Below are 15,335 nucleotides of genomic sequence, written 5' to 3' on the forward strand. Positions count from 1 at the left end.
GCAGTTTTTTATTGGGATGGGTGGGGGCTGAGATAATAACTCATAAATCCGCATAGAACTAACTCATCTGCATAAACTGTTGTTGGGAGCATGTGCATGGTGCTGCCTCTCCCTGCATCCTTATTTTTTGCATGGGAGTCCAGCTCTGGAGGAAGGGAGAGCTCCTCAGAGGGCTGAATGTCACAGTCAGCTCAGAGAATTCACCCTGAAATGATTAATTTTGTTAATTGATGAATGGGGAAAGCTTGCCACCTGGAGAGAGGATCATCAAGTCTAAGCCAGAAACAGAGAAATCCATATAAATAAGTCTTTTTTTTTTTAATTCCCCACCAACTTGAAGTGCCAAATAGATACTTTCCACTAAGCTCATAGTAGTACTTGACTTGGAAACATAGGATCATCTCCTAAGATTCATTGTGTATCAGCAAGGATTGAAATATCTTGCCTGGAAAAAAAAATCTAGCTTTTAAAGCAGCACTATTCTGTAGGTTGTGCTGGTTACTGCTTCGTGCTGCATGACTGTGATTTTTGGCACGCAGTGTCACATACCAAATTCCCAAAATAAAATGCTACATGATATTCTAAGAACTCTTAGGAAGCTTTAAAAAGGGATTTGTCCGCTGAGTGGGTATCTCTTCTGGTGAAGCCAAATGATGCAGCAGGAATGGTTTAAGAGGAGGAAGCTTTAGTCAGCAGATAATTAGTCTTCTTAAATAAGTGCAAGGGGAAAAAAGAAAACCTTCCATCAGTCTCAAGTTTGTAAAAGTTGTCAGCAATCTTGCTTTGATTGTAAAGGGTTTTACAGCTATATGTTTGAATAGCTAAAACATCTGTTCAGCAACGTTGTGAAATCCTCGTGTTCGGCACCCCTGATAAGGGGACTGCTGAGCGATTGGCTCATAGAGGCTCTACAGGCAGCAAGGGCTGTACATACAGTGGTCGCCGCTTGCCTTTCCTCCTCCTGGTCAGAGGAAAACGTAGGAGATGAGACAGCTACTATTTTACGCATGATTTTCCTTTGAGAGGGGGAGAGCAGGAAGTGCCTAGGAAATGGTTCACGACAGAAACCTGGAGTTGTAAATAGGAGAGAGGAGGAGGAGAGTTCATGGGTGCAGTTTGTGAAGAGTTGGAATACTGATACCACAGCAGCAGAGGAAAACCAGACTTCTGCAAGAGCGAGCACATCCCAAGCTGTCCTGATGGAAGGAGAGACAGTACCCGAGGCCAGGAGAGCAGCCAACAAAGCCACACGGATCGCCCTCGGCATCTTTGTGAGTGGCACCATTGTGCTTGGCACCGTGCTTTTCTTGGGTAAGTGAAAAGGTGGAGGCTAACCTGAACGCAGCCCTCCCCAGCCTGTCTGCTTGGTGTCAGTGTTTGTGCTCCACGACATGTTTTGGTGAAAATCTCGGTCTCTTCTTCTTTTCCCCCCATTTTCTATTTATCCTGAAATAAGAGTGTGTCAGGAAAGGAATTTTTTGTGGAAACACTAGAGCTGGAAGATGCAATGTGAGCTCATGTAACTTTTTGAACGCTGAATTTAAATTTGGATACTCAATTGAATGTGTTCTAGCCAGAATTGGGTTCTTTCGCAGAATGGGGAGAAACGGGTGAGATTATGCATATCAGTAATGCTGATTACGAACTCACAGATTGTGACCAATGTGGACTAATATTCTCTGTTTCCTGAAAATGAATCTGTAGTGCACACATTTTATGGAACCTTTTGGGGTTTCCTTCATTTGGTTTTCATTTAGGGCTTGACTAAAATTCCTGTAGAAGGCTTCAATACTGCATATGCTTGCACATTTTTTAGCTATTTCTGTTCTTCTACAATGAATTGCAAAGTCGTCTTTGCAAAAATCATAAAGAGTGCATCTGGGATGAAATTAAAATGTTTTGATCAGATTTATAAGCTGTAACTGAACACAATAGAGAAGGAATTAGTTTTTCCTCTCTGGGATTTGGAATCATCTGTAGATTGGTTTTGTTGGAATATCACATGGAAGCATATGCCTATCCTATAAAATGATGTGAAGAAGTATAAACGTAGCCAGAACCACCAAGCAGAGGAGAGAAAGCACTGTTGTATCCTATAAGAACTTGCAGACCCAGATCCTCTTTTGGAATAATTCAGCCCAACTTTTCATTTCTTTAGACTAGCACAGATTTCCCTGGACTGGATGGAACTTAGCCTCTCAGCATATCTTTTGCTTCTCTCTGATCCTTTATGATCTTGTGATCTTGTTTGAAAGGTCTGCTTCATTTATAATCACAACAGAGAAAATTATGCCAGGTTTTCTATAGAATATTTAAAGCACCAGGCTCGCACTTAGTTAGGGTTTTTCTGCTCTAGAGCAAATTCTACAAACATTTGTTGGCAAGTAACTTTTGTGTATGTGAGTAATCCCACTCAGTTCAACAAAACTCTTTACAAAAGTGAGCAGGATTGAATCTTCAACTTAGTGTTTCTAGATGAAGTATTGTTTCTAGATGAAAAATAATGTTTTTCACTTAAAGAATACAATACCAAACACCAGGAAGTAATGAAGAGACCTAATTTCTTTTTTCTAGCACTAGATTGTTTGTTTATTGCTTGTAAAAAGCAATAGACGTTTACTACCATAGCTTGTCAGAGATAGAAGTGCTTTATCCATAGACCAGCTGTGAAAATTCAAGCAAATATATTAATTCTTAGACGTAGTTTTCTAAGTGTGCTGAGGCCTATTCTGTAGCCAGGGTTTCAATGTCAAAATTTTCATTGGCATAACTGCTAAGAAAATAAAAATGCTGGCCTTGGGTCAACCAAAATGTTTTTAGGATTTGTTTGGAAATGGTCTGAGATTTTCAACCAAAAGAATAAAAGAAAAAAGTTAAATTATTTTGGTTTAACATTTTGTCAATGCAATGTTTCCATGTTTCATTGTGACACTGTGTTTTGTTTGCAAGTTTGAGTTTAACTCTTTTTTAGTTTTGTTAAACTGTAGAAAAGGAGACCATTATTTCTGGTCATGTGAAACATTTCAGACACCTCAAGATGACCTTTTTTCTTCAGTTTTCATTTTATCTGCAAGACGTGCTATTTCTGATAGAGCTGAAACAATTTGCCTTCAATTTTCCAGCCTGAGGAGTGAAACGTAGCATTCTCCTGCTTCTCTTGTTTCTTCTTCTCAGAGTTCCTACAACTCTAAGAGGAATCTGGGAGAATCACATATTTTTATTTACTGTTACTTGCTTGTACCAGCTGTAGCCTTACTGTGACTTCAGTGGGGACCTTCCAGGGGAGTCACTTGGCAACATGCGGAGTCCTGCCTGCGGCTCTCCGGATGGTGCTGTGGGCTGTGGCAGGACAGGAGCCACCTCCTCTTTGGGAGCCGGGGCCAGAGCAAAAGGAAGCAGATCACTCCAGTTCCCTTTGGCAAGAAGTCAGGCAGCTTTGAACCTCAATTTGGTAGCCTCTCCTGACTTGGCAGCCCTTTGGACTTCTCAGATTATAGGAACATCCATGTTATTTGCGTTTGCGTATTTGTATGCCTTTTCCCCTTTCAGATTTTTTGGGGGACCTTAATTGTGGTGTATATTTGCTTAAGAATCTGGAAACAGGCTTATAAAGGAAGAAGCTGGAACACTGAGTGTTATAACCACCACTGTAGGTAATAATGTAATAGTTAGTTCTCTTAACAACAACAGCGACAACAACAAAAAGTCAAGAGAACAACAACAGGCAACGTTTTTCAATCAAAATTAGCTGTTAATTAAAAGGGAAATGTTAACTACCAAAAGTGGTTTTTTTAATTTGCTCTAATGGTGAAGTTGTAAATGGAACAAAACCAGTTGAAATGGTATTTTGCTTTTGTTTACAAGTACCAAACCCACGAGGGCTGCTTCAGATTCTTTACTGATTCTTTTTCATTCTCCCTCATTTTCCATCAAGTGCAAAAGAATTAAATGCTGTCTGGGATTTTCACTCTTTCTCTGCTGTGTTAAGAAAAAAAATCTAACAAACTTTCAAGACCTGGGCAGGTTCTAAAAGGCTAACTTTAAAGTGGGGAAAAGGCGAGTCGGGAGGAGTGCAACATTTAATTAGTAGGCACATTATCCATTATTTGTATTTCATGTGTTTCAAAATTGTATTCTGGAGACTTCCACTTCTCTATTTTCTACTGTTCTTCAGTATTCCAATTACAATCTTTATATGCCTCAAAATCTCGTGTATTTCTTGGCTAACTTACAACAGTTGTTGAGGTAGTGTGTTTCACTGAGTCAATGCAAGCTTTGGTAGAGTTGTCCAGAAATAGTTTTACATTCTCAGTTTCTAAGAAAATTTGATTGAACTGCAGCTATTTCTGTCATTAACTGTCATTAAAGCTAGGAGGTTGGAAGAGATGAAACAGCTTTATATTCAATTCTAGCTTTAGTTTTTTTATAGTAAAATTTTCCTGTGCTGAAATACTGTTTCACATTTTCCTGTCTCTTTTGAACAATATATAACTACAGGAGAAATCAGCACTGGTAAAGCTACGATACCTTACTATATTCCGTTGTTGGGGTTTTTGGTTTTCTCTGCTTTTTTTATTTTTGCCATGGATGGAGCTATTAAGATGATGGATATAACGAGACATTTCTTTATGTCTACTGAACACATCTACTGAGTCTTATTTCATCTACCCCTTGGGACTCTCCCATCCTCATCCCAAGTATCAATTATCTGCGTATTTGCTGCCTGACAGCAATGTCTGAAATTAGTAATTCCTATGCTTAAGTTTCAGTGGCAGATGTAATGCACATTTTTAAAAGATGAGCAAAATTAACTGACAATTTCATAGTTCTTGTCAGCAAGGTTTTTGGAAACAAATACAATTACCATACTTTTGGGAGCCAGTTCAGACAGAAACTGTGCTGCACCTTACAAACCACAGCTACTACTCTGCCCATTGCTATCTGGTTTATTCTAGGCTGGAATAAGGGGACCCTGAAAGCACCTTGTCGGCACTGGGTCCTGCCGGTGGGTCCAGGCAGCGCAGTGCTGCTGCAAGAGGAGGTGCAGCAGGGCAGCGCGAGCCCCGCTCGGGAGGAGCTGTGGAAACCCTGCAGAAGGTGGCTAGATAGCTCCATGGTGCATTGCCAGCTGTGAAAGGTGCACCTCTGGAGAATGGTAGCAACAACGATCGAGTGTTTGTTGGTGGTGCTCTCTGTCAGTGAGTAAGGCTGAAGTGTTGTTACCCCAGGCACTGTGCAAACGTACACTGAGAGACAGCCCTTACTCTGTGCTGCCTATGAGCAAAGACAGAGGAAGGAGAAAGCAGGCACAGGAGGGGAAAATTATTTGTTACGAGCTGCAGTATTTACTTAATATACATTCTCACTGTTTTAAATCAATGTAGTCAGAGATGCATTAGGGCCAGAGCTTGCACTGACATTTGAATGATCAAGTACACAACATTTGGCTGCAATAGTCAACATTCATTACAAATGATCTCATTATGGTTTTCCATTTTGCAGTTAGCCAAGGTCTTTTAAAGTTTCATCCAAAGCAACAGTACTGTTTGACCTCAGAATGCATTGAAGCTGGTAAGCAACAATTTTATCCTCTCTATTATATCATGATTATAGTACGTTAATGAGATATTTATACTGTTTAAATTTTTTCCATGATACACTTTACTCAGAAAGCTTCATTAATAATGAGGGGAGAAAAAGCCAAACAAGCTTTTTTAAAAGTCACTGTTTAAGTTGCTGCAGATACGTTTATTTTCTACAGTTAAAATTCATGTTTAAAATTGTTTTAACTTTATTCTACCCAGGTTAACTCAAAGTTTCCCATAAGGTTTATTTATGTTTTTAATAGGAAACAAAATGTTTGGTGACTTGATTTTCAGGGGTATTTTGTTGTTTCCTTCCCAGTAGTCAGAAAACTAGCAAGTGAATTTTTAAGCACAGAGGTGCTTTAGGGCCAGATCTTGCACAGACTTGCACAATTGTAATGTGGTGACTACAACTCAAAATCTGCAACTACTTCTATATCGGCAGGCTCTTTTCCCCACACAGAGATACATGTGGTAACCCTTATAGAGCTGCGACATATATTAGTATTAAATGCCAGCTAAAGGGACAGGGCTTGGTAGGACCTGAGAGACACCCATTTTGCACTCGTCAGGTTTGACAGAGTTTTGCTCGCGCTGAATCAATGAGAGTTTTATCACTGAGTGTAATGAGAGCAAAGATCAAACAATAGTTCCCACTTCTGGAAATCTGCCCCTAGAGCTGTTTTACTGGAAACAAAGTGGACATTGTGTGAACTTTAAAGAGTATTTATTTCCATTCTGAACCATATTAAGCTGATACTTTGAGGTATTTGGCTCGTGTTTGAAATCCTGACAAATTCTGTGGGGCTCCATAAATTGAAAAATTTACAGATCTCAACATTATCAGGATGTTTCTTGCCATTACGCTTCCATGCTGCACTGCACTGCACTGAGAGTGCTCTTGGCCGCCCTGGGCACCACCCTCCAGAGCTGATTCTTGAATGCGTGCAAATATCTAAGTAAGGTGGGATGACTAATCAAAACACCCCTACCCCCAAAACCCCAACGAAAAAAAAAAGTGTGGGGTCTTCATCTTGAGCTTCAGAACACAAAAATGTTACTTAAGAAGTTTGAATCTGAATTGGCTTTCTTCTTCTCATGTGCACATGAAGTAACACGGGTTTTTTGGTAAGCTCAGCAGAAGCTGGGATTTTGCACCAAGGCAGTCTTGGACATCTATATGACCTGACTGTTTTAGCTCAGAGTGGTCTGTGTAGTGACTACATAGTGTCTTGAGGCCTGAGCCCTGCCTTGCTGAACAGCTTTTCATGAGAGACAGAAAGTTGCCAAGGTCCAAAATGTCTTCAACATAGTCAGTTTGAGAGTTTCTAATGTGAGTGAGAGAATTACAGGTGAGACATAGAAATATCATAGGAAGAGTCACTCTAAGTGGATGAAGAAGGGTTACTGGATGCTAGAAATAGTACCATAAAGTCTGTAAAAGTTACCAGATTTCCTGCTAGGATTTTTAATCAGTTATTTGGATAAGCCTCAAAACACAAGTGTCCAGTATCCATATATTCCATGTTACTTGACCCATGTAGATTTATGCCACAATGGCTATAATGCATGAAAGGGGTAATGGTTTTAAACTAAAAGAGGGTAGATTCAGACTAGATATAAGGAAGAAATCTTTTACTATCAGGGTGGTGAAACCCTGGCACAGGTTGCCCAGAGAGGTGGTAGATGCCCCATCCCTGGAAACATTCAAGGTCAGGTTGGACGGGGCTCAGAGCAACCTGACCTATTTGAAGATGTCCCTGCTTGTTGCAGGGTGGTGTACTAGATGACCTTTAAAGGTCCCTTCCAACCTATTCTATGAGTCTATGATTAGATATCCAAAAGCTATTAAGTCTCTGGCTTGTCAGACTGATCCCTCTCTTACCAGTCTCTCCTGCAACCGCAACTAGTACGGATGCAGTCACAAAATGGAACTGAAAATACTACAATTATCTTTTCCAATGAACGGTAGATCAGAACTTGATTTGTTTTCTTGTGCAGCTATTCAGCTAAAGGTAAACAGTGCATAATTTCTGGAATGCTAATTACAATCTGCTTGATATGTATTGCTACTAAATTCTTCAGGCAATTAATTCTATCATGGCAACAATGGAGAGCCTGTCTTCAGGTGTCTGGCTCCAGCAGTTCACGTTCCTGCAGTGCTAGGTTCAGTGGTCATTGCTGTATGGCATTCAAGAACATTCATTGCAGGTATTTTGTCTTTTTTTTCTTCTCTTGTAGGCACTGTTAGATGCTAGAGAAGCTGGATGGTAGTCTTGCTGCTTTTTAAAAAATGGCAGAGATCAGGGCACACATTCAGTCCTGGAACAACAAGGCTTAGTTTGCAAGTGAGGTCAGCATCACGTTGCGGAGACTAGTCAATGTTAATCGTCATTTCTGGACTGTGGCCTCGTGTAATTCTCTGTTTACGTAAAAGTGTTCCACAAAATCTATGTGGTGTCTTTTTTACAGCTGCTGGCATCCTAAGCAAGATAAATCAATCTGTAGATCCATGTGAGAACTTTTATCGATTTGCATGTGATGGCTGGATATATAATCACCCTATTCCTGAAGACATGTCAAACTATGGTGTTTATCCTTGGCTGCGACACAATGTGGACCTCAAACTAAAGGGTAAGTACGTAATTTCTGAAAGTGTTTGGTTGGCTTGTCACTGTAGCGTGTTAATTGGCTGGTTTTGAAATGAAGAGACTCCACACTTCTCTCTGATCATTGGATAATGTCCAGCAGCCGAACTTTATGTTCTCTTTTAAGTATGTTTTTGTTGTTTTTTAATTGAAAATGACATTGAGAGATAGTGAATTATAACAGAAACAGAATTTGGGAGGAAGAATACAACTGCTGGAAACTCCACCAGTTAAGAATGGAGGGATGAAAGGATGCTCCTTATACCAAAGGAGAAGGTGAGGGAATTTGAACTCTTTCCCCCTTGCAGTAGACGGGTAGACCAGAGTGCAGGAGCACAGCACGCACAGTTAAGAATGTTCCAGATCCAGACAAACATCGGTCTAGGACAGCACTCTCTCTCTAACAGTGGCCAATAGCAGGAAAAGAATACAATAAGGCAAAACAAGAGTGATATTTTCCAGTATACTTACCTAGCTCTTGGCAGGAGGCAATTTATAGACTTCTGGAGACGGAGGTTGGTTGGGTACTGTGTTTCCTTCCTGTTGCTTTTCAAGCTGCCATTGAAGTACCTGAGCTATTATCAGTGAAACAGAAGGCTGCTTAAGAATGTGTGTTGGGAGGAAAAAATAGCCCTGGGGTGGAAACGTGTAGGAAGAGAGGTATTTTAATCTGCATGTGACTTGACTTTGCGCTATACTCTGCAGCAAGGCCACCTCATCAGGAAGCTGTGCAGACCAACTGGGGAGAAAGGGTGATGATTATTGTTAGGTAGGAAAACCCTGCCAGATTCTTATAATCTTTGCTAAAAGCGGGTCATGCAAGAGAAGGGAGATGTGCAAGATTTATTATTGGTGGTGGTGTGCTTGAGCATTGCACACCCTGAGCACATTATAGACCTATTAGTTGACGTAAGAGCCTGCTTTGGGCTCACCACAGAACAGAGGTCAGTTTTAGGATGTTGTGCTTAAATATAGCACTTATTTTTCTCTTAGATTTTGTACATATGTGCATGCGTAGGCATCAAAGCCCTTCTCCGCTTGCTTTCTTCAGTCATATCATATTCAATTTTCACAGCGTTAAGTATTTTAAAAGCTGCATTCGGTTTCAGAATATGAGTTTGGAATTTCAGCATAGGATATGATCCGATGACTGCTGTTTTAAGTCTGCTGAAGATATCACAACCAAAGGAAAAAAATATTGCCAGAGCCGGTTTTAAGTTATGCTTTGCATTCTAATTGCTCTGCTGTCAGAATTGGGCTGTATTAGATAACTGCGCATCCTGCATGAACCACAGCCACAAAGAAGCCAGTCCTAATTGAATATAGAGTAGCAAGCTGTGACTCTCATCCTTAATTTCCTCTTTTTACAGAGCCTAATCAAGGACATCATGCTAAGCCACATTTTTATATGGTTTTCTTACTGCAGTCCCTTTAGAAGTTACTGATCCATAGCTAGGAAAATACAAGACAAAGAAGGAAACGGCTAAGTGAGAAGTATTTGCTTAATGCAAACTCCATATCAAAAAAAGGGTGTAATGAAGTGCTTGGTAACTACTTTAATAGGAAGCCTAAACTGCTCCTTGGCATGGTACAGGGACAAAGATGTGAAACGTTGGGTGGTGTAGAGAAGTTGATTCAATATAACATTTGTCATCTCCTCCTTAACTTTTTACTTAATAAACTTTCAAAAATATATTCTTGCTAATTAAAAATGGAAAAGGAAAAGGAAAAAAAAGTGTTGGATGTCAGTGTTGGTAGCTTAAATAACAAGGAGAAACTTCAGCCTCCATGTATGTTTGTGTTTTAACTTAGGTTACTCCAATAAATTAGCTTGACACCGAGTTAATAATTTGTGGATGACCACAACCTTGCTATCAAAAGTTTTAGCAAGATGAAGAACTCTTGCACAGAGAAACATATATATGGCCGACCAGACCTTGGAAGCCAATTTAATCTCTCCTTCCTAAAGAACTCTTAGTGGATCTTTGTACTTCATTGTAAATGTCCCTGTTTGACACTCAGTAGATTAAAAAAGCCCCAGTCTTTAAAAAGCTGATTACCACGCAAGTTCTAGGTTCTGAAATATTTGTCATGTTAAGGAAAACTATTAATCTTAAAGTGATAACATGGCTTGGCCAGAAAGCCACATTACTCATATTTTATATTCTTTGATATTGTGATATAGACAGAAGTATTTATTCAGGCAATATATTAAAAAATTATGTTATTTAAAATAAATTATTTGAACATCTAATCTGTTTTCTGGTCCCTGAATGTTCCTAAGCCTTAGGCAGAAAAGGAGTTTGGGTATTTGTGCAAAGACCTGTGTATGGCCTTAGTTACACAAGGGTGTCTTCAGTCTTCTGGAAGCTTCATTTTTTGTTCAGGGGCAATTGCTACGGAAGAAGATCTTCCAGATGATAATGGGTAGCAAGTGTAAGAATTAGTTTAGCCTTACCAAAAAGTGGTAGGTGTAGCTGTATAATGTACTGAACCCTGTATTAAGTATTACTGGGTTTGAAAGCAAAGCTTTTTTTTTTTTTCCTTTTTCTTTTTTTTGGGGGGTTGCAGACACACAAGAGCATACAACTTTGCAGGTCTCAGCTTCAAGAAAGGGTAGAACATTTTCTGTATCGGTGAAGGTTTTTGGTGCTTTAATGGGAAATTCCAAAGAGAGGAATGGCAATGGGTCAATGGAAAATAGCTGAGAACTCCTGGATGGTAGATTTTTTTGTCTGCATATCTCTAGTTGATTGAAGGAACAGGACAAGAAACGTTCATTTCGGGGTTCTTCTAGATTTGCAAAACTGAATGTGATAGTTAAAAATCCTATTTTTTGTGAGATTTGGGTTTATAAAGTGTTAGGAGAGTGTGTGTGTGTGTATATATATATAAAAAAAACACTCCCATGGCTTTCTCTGTCTTAGGATGGATTCAAACTAAAATGATATAACCATTTCCCTTTTAATTTCTTTTCCATCCTTTGTCTGTGGGTCAGTTGGATTTCTTTTTCTGCTCTCAGAGGAATCCAGAAACCACATGTGTAACTCACTTTGGTCTCCTGACTGTACAAAATGGATAAATTCCTAGCCTCGTGAAAGCAGTGGTAGGTCTTTCCTTGGATGTCAGCAACAGCAGGATTTCATGCGTTGTGGAGGAATGTACAGAACACAATTGTAGATAGCCAAAGATATGTCAAAAGCAGAGACTTGTGGTTTTGGTTATGACCCAGATCCAGGTAATGGACATTTAATATTTAGGTTAATTTCTTGGATCCTTATAGAACTGTCGTGGGGAGGACTGAGGTTCTCCTACTTGCAGTTAACCATCCCTAGCTGGAACAGACTGTCCCTGACTTGAAGCCAGCCTTTCATTTGCAGATACACTGCAGGCATGTTAAAAAGTGCCTCTCATTGGTTAAGAACACTTTTAGTGCCTGTGGGCCTCTGAGGAAGCTCTTGGAGTCCTTCAAAATGGAAAAAAAAATACTGTGGCACCTGTTGTGTGAACAAAAGCTATCTCACACTGCAACTGTTTTAGCCTTATGTCAGGTCAAGATTGCAATGTCTCTGTGAGTTAATAAATGCTTTTCACTTACCATAAAACTTCCTGCAAAGCTATTTGTGCTCCTGCTGAATTTTTTCCATTTTGATTGGTGACCTTAATTAAGAGTTTAGGAGAACTATTGTTTTACCATTGAAATGCAAGTGGCTTTTTGTGAATAATTCAAAACTGGAAGTCTGAGGCAAGTAAATCAGTGCCTATTACCTGTGGTGAATGTTGATCATGAACCAAGCAGTTTCTTTTCCTTTCTCTGAAGTCTGCAGAACAATGATATACAGCTGGTTGTTATTTTTTTTTTAATAAGTGACCATACAGGAAGCAATAAATTAAAAAAAACAACCCCAAAACTAGACAAACATTCCTAAATCTCAGTACTGCAAAGGAGCTGATTTAAATTACATGAATCATTTGTGAACATGTCTTCCAGGCCTTTTAAATGTAATTTATGTCTGTGGAAACCAGTTTACAGATTAAGTCTCCATACTGATCCTGGCCCAGTGAGACACCTACTTCAGACTAATTTGCTGTGCTAAGCTTTCTAGCCTGGCTATTTTCTGAATGCCATTCGAATTTAGAGTGAGGAATTTCCAATGTGGCAAAGAGAAAGAAATGGAGGCCTTTCAGGAGGATATGGTGTGTGGGTTTTTAAAGAACATCAGACAGACAGTAAACAAAATAACTTTGTTAGTGTAGGGAACTTTTTCCCAAGATAATTTGCAATGGTTTTCTTTAGAAAATAAATTCTTTTTAAAGTAAAACCAGTAAGGTAAAAATATTTCAGTATGGAAGTTTATACTATTTGACCATAGATAGGATAGTCCTTTCAGACCAATCCCAGAGGTTGGTGTTGAGCAGCTGCTATTGGTGTTGAGTGGCTGCTGTCCTGCACAGAGGATCCTGTGCCACAGGGCTCTTTAGGGCTGGTTTCTCTTCTCCCACCCTTCAACAGGTGCTCAGTTGGGACCACTGGGATGGCTTGAATGTGGCCCATGAAATCTGTAATGTAGCTGCTGACACTCATCCCTAGGTTTCTGTATTAGCTGACCCATCTTTTGTGATTTCTTCCTTCAGAGATAGCTTATTGAGAGCTGGCCCAAATAAGAGGGAGCATACCAGCAGTAATTAAAAAAAAAAGCCCTCAGAGGGTATTTGTGTTATTGACTCCAATATATTCTTGTTGCATAGCTGCTCATGGATAACAAGATAGCAGCAAACAGCAACAACACCTAACGCTGTTTTGCTAGGTCTTTTCTACTACAACTGGATCTCTTTTCAGTGCTGCAGACATTTTTTTTCAGTGGTCCAGATCTTTCCTATAATGGCTTATTCATCTAAATGTAAGAAAAAACATAAGTGGCACATGTCAGGTAAATCTCTCTGGGCAACAAGTTAACAGCTTTTCGGTAAAATGAAGTACCTGAGTCAAAGGTGGAGAAGCCAGGACTTTTTCCAGGCTTTGTGGCTGCTCAAAATGAAAGTTGTATTTGTAATGGGTGATTTTGGGAAACCATGAGTACAGAAAGGAGATAATTTTGGTTCCTAAATGAGGTTTTAAGGCAGCACAGTAACTGAGCCACAGGATTCCCACAGGATCTCCCTGGTTGGGAGACCAGAGTGGCATCCTCCTGTGAGCCCTGCTCTGGAATGGGAGTGGGGCTTACAACACGCTGCTGTTCCACATGCGGCACAATATTCCCCCTGGATTTACAGTGAACCTCTGTTTTGGCTGTTGCCTGTAGAAGGACGATATGTCCATATCTGCAGATATTGAATTTCAAAATTACTATATGACTGTACTTTGGACTGGTAATTTTGCAGAAAGAGGATTCATACCGTGGAAGGCATAGCAATCCATGACGTCTGATTTCCCATTTTCTGACTAACAAAAAAAATTATGCAAGTATATGTTGAAAGTATTAATATAATGAAGTAAAGCTTAATGCTGCCATTTAGTAGCAATTGGGGAACTTCCAATCTTCAGGTTTAAACGCAGTTTAAACTCTTGTGCCTAATATTATAACGACATGTGTTATCCTCTACAGCGTAATACTGGGAGGTTTGAGGGGCAGGGTGGGGGATGGAAGAATATTGCTCAAAAGAGTAAGATTTATTATTGAAATTAGATTTATGAACAGAGGCTCTCACATCCCCATAAGGTGATTTTTGTTTTTGTTACAGTTTGTGTACAGTTATGTTAGTTGACTTTTGAAAGAAGTCCCGTGATGTGCTTATCTTTTCATATACAAACTCAGAGAATTTACAAAATGCTGAAACTGGAAACAAACAGCATTGTCATTTAGGAAATGTGGTGTGTATTAGGACACTGAGCGGCATTAGGAAGCATTTATGTAAGCACAGCTGTTTGAATGCCATTTCCATGAGAACTTCCATATTGCCAAAACGGATATTCGACAAAAGGATTGGGAAATTTCTTCTCAAGCGATGAGGGGGAACCCTAAAATGTCAGTATATTAGTTGGGTTTATTTGTGTAAATACAGCATCCTTTCATGAAATTGGTGTTTGGGAACATTTGTTTGATTTACTTGATCTATGTTCCTTGGGAATTAGAACCTATATGAATTGATTAATTACTAAATCTTCATGAATTCCTGTGGACATGTATATTAATTACATCCTCATTAATGTAAAATTAATTCATAATGATTAAATGTTCTACCAGAATGTCAGAGGAATTAATAATGATGGGCTGGTTATTTTTAGGAGCCACTAGTCTAACCATGGTGAGATGGACGCTGCCATCAAGAAATAGGTTGATGGACATTAGTTGTATCAAATATGAAACATGTTTGCCTGAATTGATTTATGGTGTGTTGATCATCATTAACTGCCTTTTAAAAAAGCTAACAAAACAACCAACCAACCAACCGTCTCCCCCAAAACCCACAAAATAAAACAAGGGGTGGGGGAGGCGCAATTTATCAAAACAAGGCAGGTCTAGATTAAGGCATCAGCTCCACAAAGAAAATTCTGAGGAATGAGCTTCTGGAGCTACAGAATACATTGGTAGTTTTCATTAAAGAAAAAAGTGAATGGTCTGAAAATACGGAAACTATTATATTTAAGGCTTATCTGAGACTGTGTAAGCCAACACAAGGCTTTCCAAAAGGGACAAATAGCCCTGTTCATTGGCATCCTGGATGCTTCTGCCTTCCACAGAGGTGGGAATATACAATATGGCAGGTGGTAGGACAATCTGAGTTTCATAAAGTACTCTGCATTATTTCGTATTCCTGTGTGAACAAGGAGTTTGCCTTTATGAAAGTTGCTTGGTGTGATTATTTCGAGTTCTTAGGTACTCCAGTAAGATGATTCTGGTGACCTAATTATTTGCAGTGGGGAACTGAGAGAAAAAAGGTAAGAAAGTAGTAGAAGGCTGATTAAGGAGGGAACACAGAATAGGTGAAAGTGGAAGTAATATATGGTTTGGTAAAATTTAAAAGCTACATTATAAGCACCAGGAAAGTGTATTGACTTGCTATTTTAATTTATTTTAGATACAAAGGAAAAAGCTTTATT

At 39.4% G+C, this 15,335-nt stretch overlaps 1 protein-coding gene across 1 annotated transcript in view; it reads left to right on the plus strand.

Moving 5' to 3' along the window:
* Positions 1–1,116: 1,116 nt before the first annotated feature.
* PHEX (phosphate regulating endopeptidase X-linked) overlaps positions 1,117–15,335 on the plus strand; it is a 109,568-nt gene continuing 95,349 nt past the window's right edge. The window contains exons 1-3 of the mRNA XM_059815667.1: positions 1,117–1,311; positions 5,503–5,571; positions 8,058–8,219. Coding sequence (XP_059671650.1) covers positions 1,200–1,311; positions 5,503–5,571; positions 8,058–8,219 — 343 coding nt within the window. The 5' untranslated portion in view covers positions 1,117–1,199. The remainder of the gene's footprint in view (positions 1,312–5,502; positions 5,572–8,057; positions 8,220–15,335) is intronic.

This window comes from Gavia stellata, chromosome 1 (genome assembly GCF_030936135.1).
Source record: "Gavia stellata isolate bGavSte3 chromosome 1, bGavSte3.hap2, whole genome shotgun sequence".
Taxonomy (NCBI): domain Eukaryota; kingdom Metazoa; phylum Chordata; class Aves; order Gaviiformes; family Gaviidae; genus Gavia; species Gavia stellata.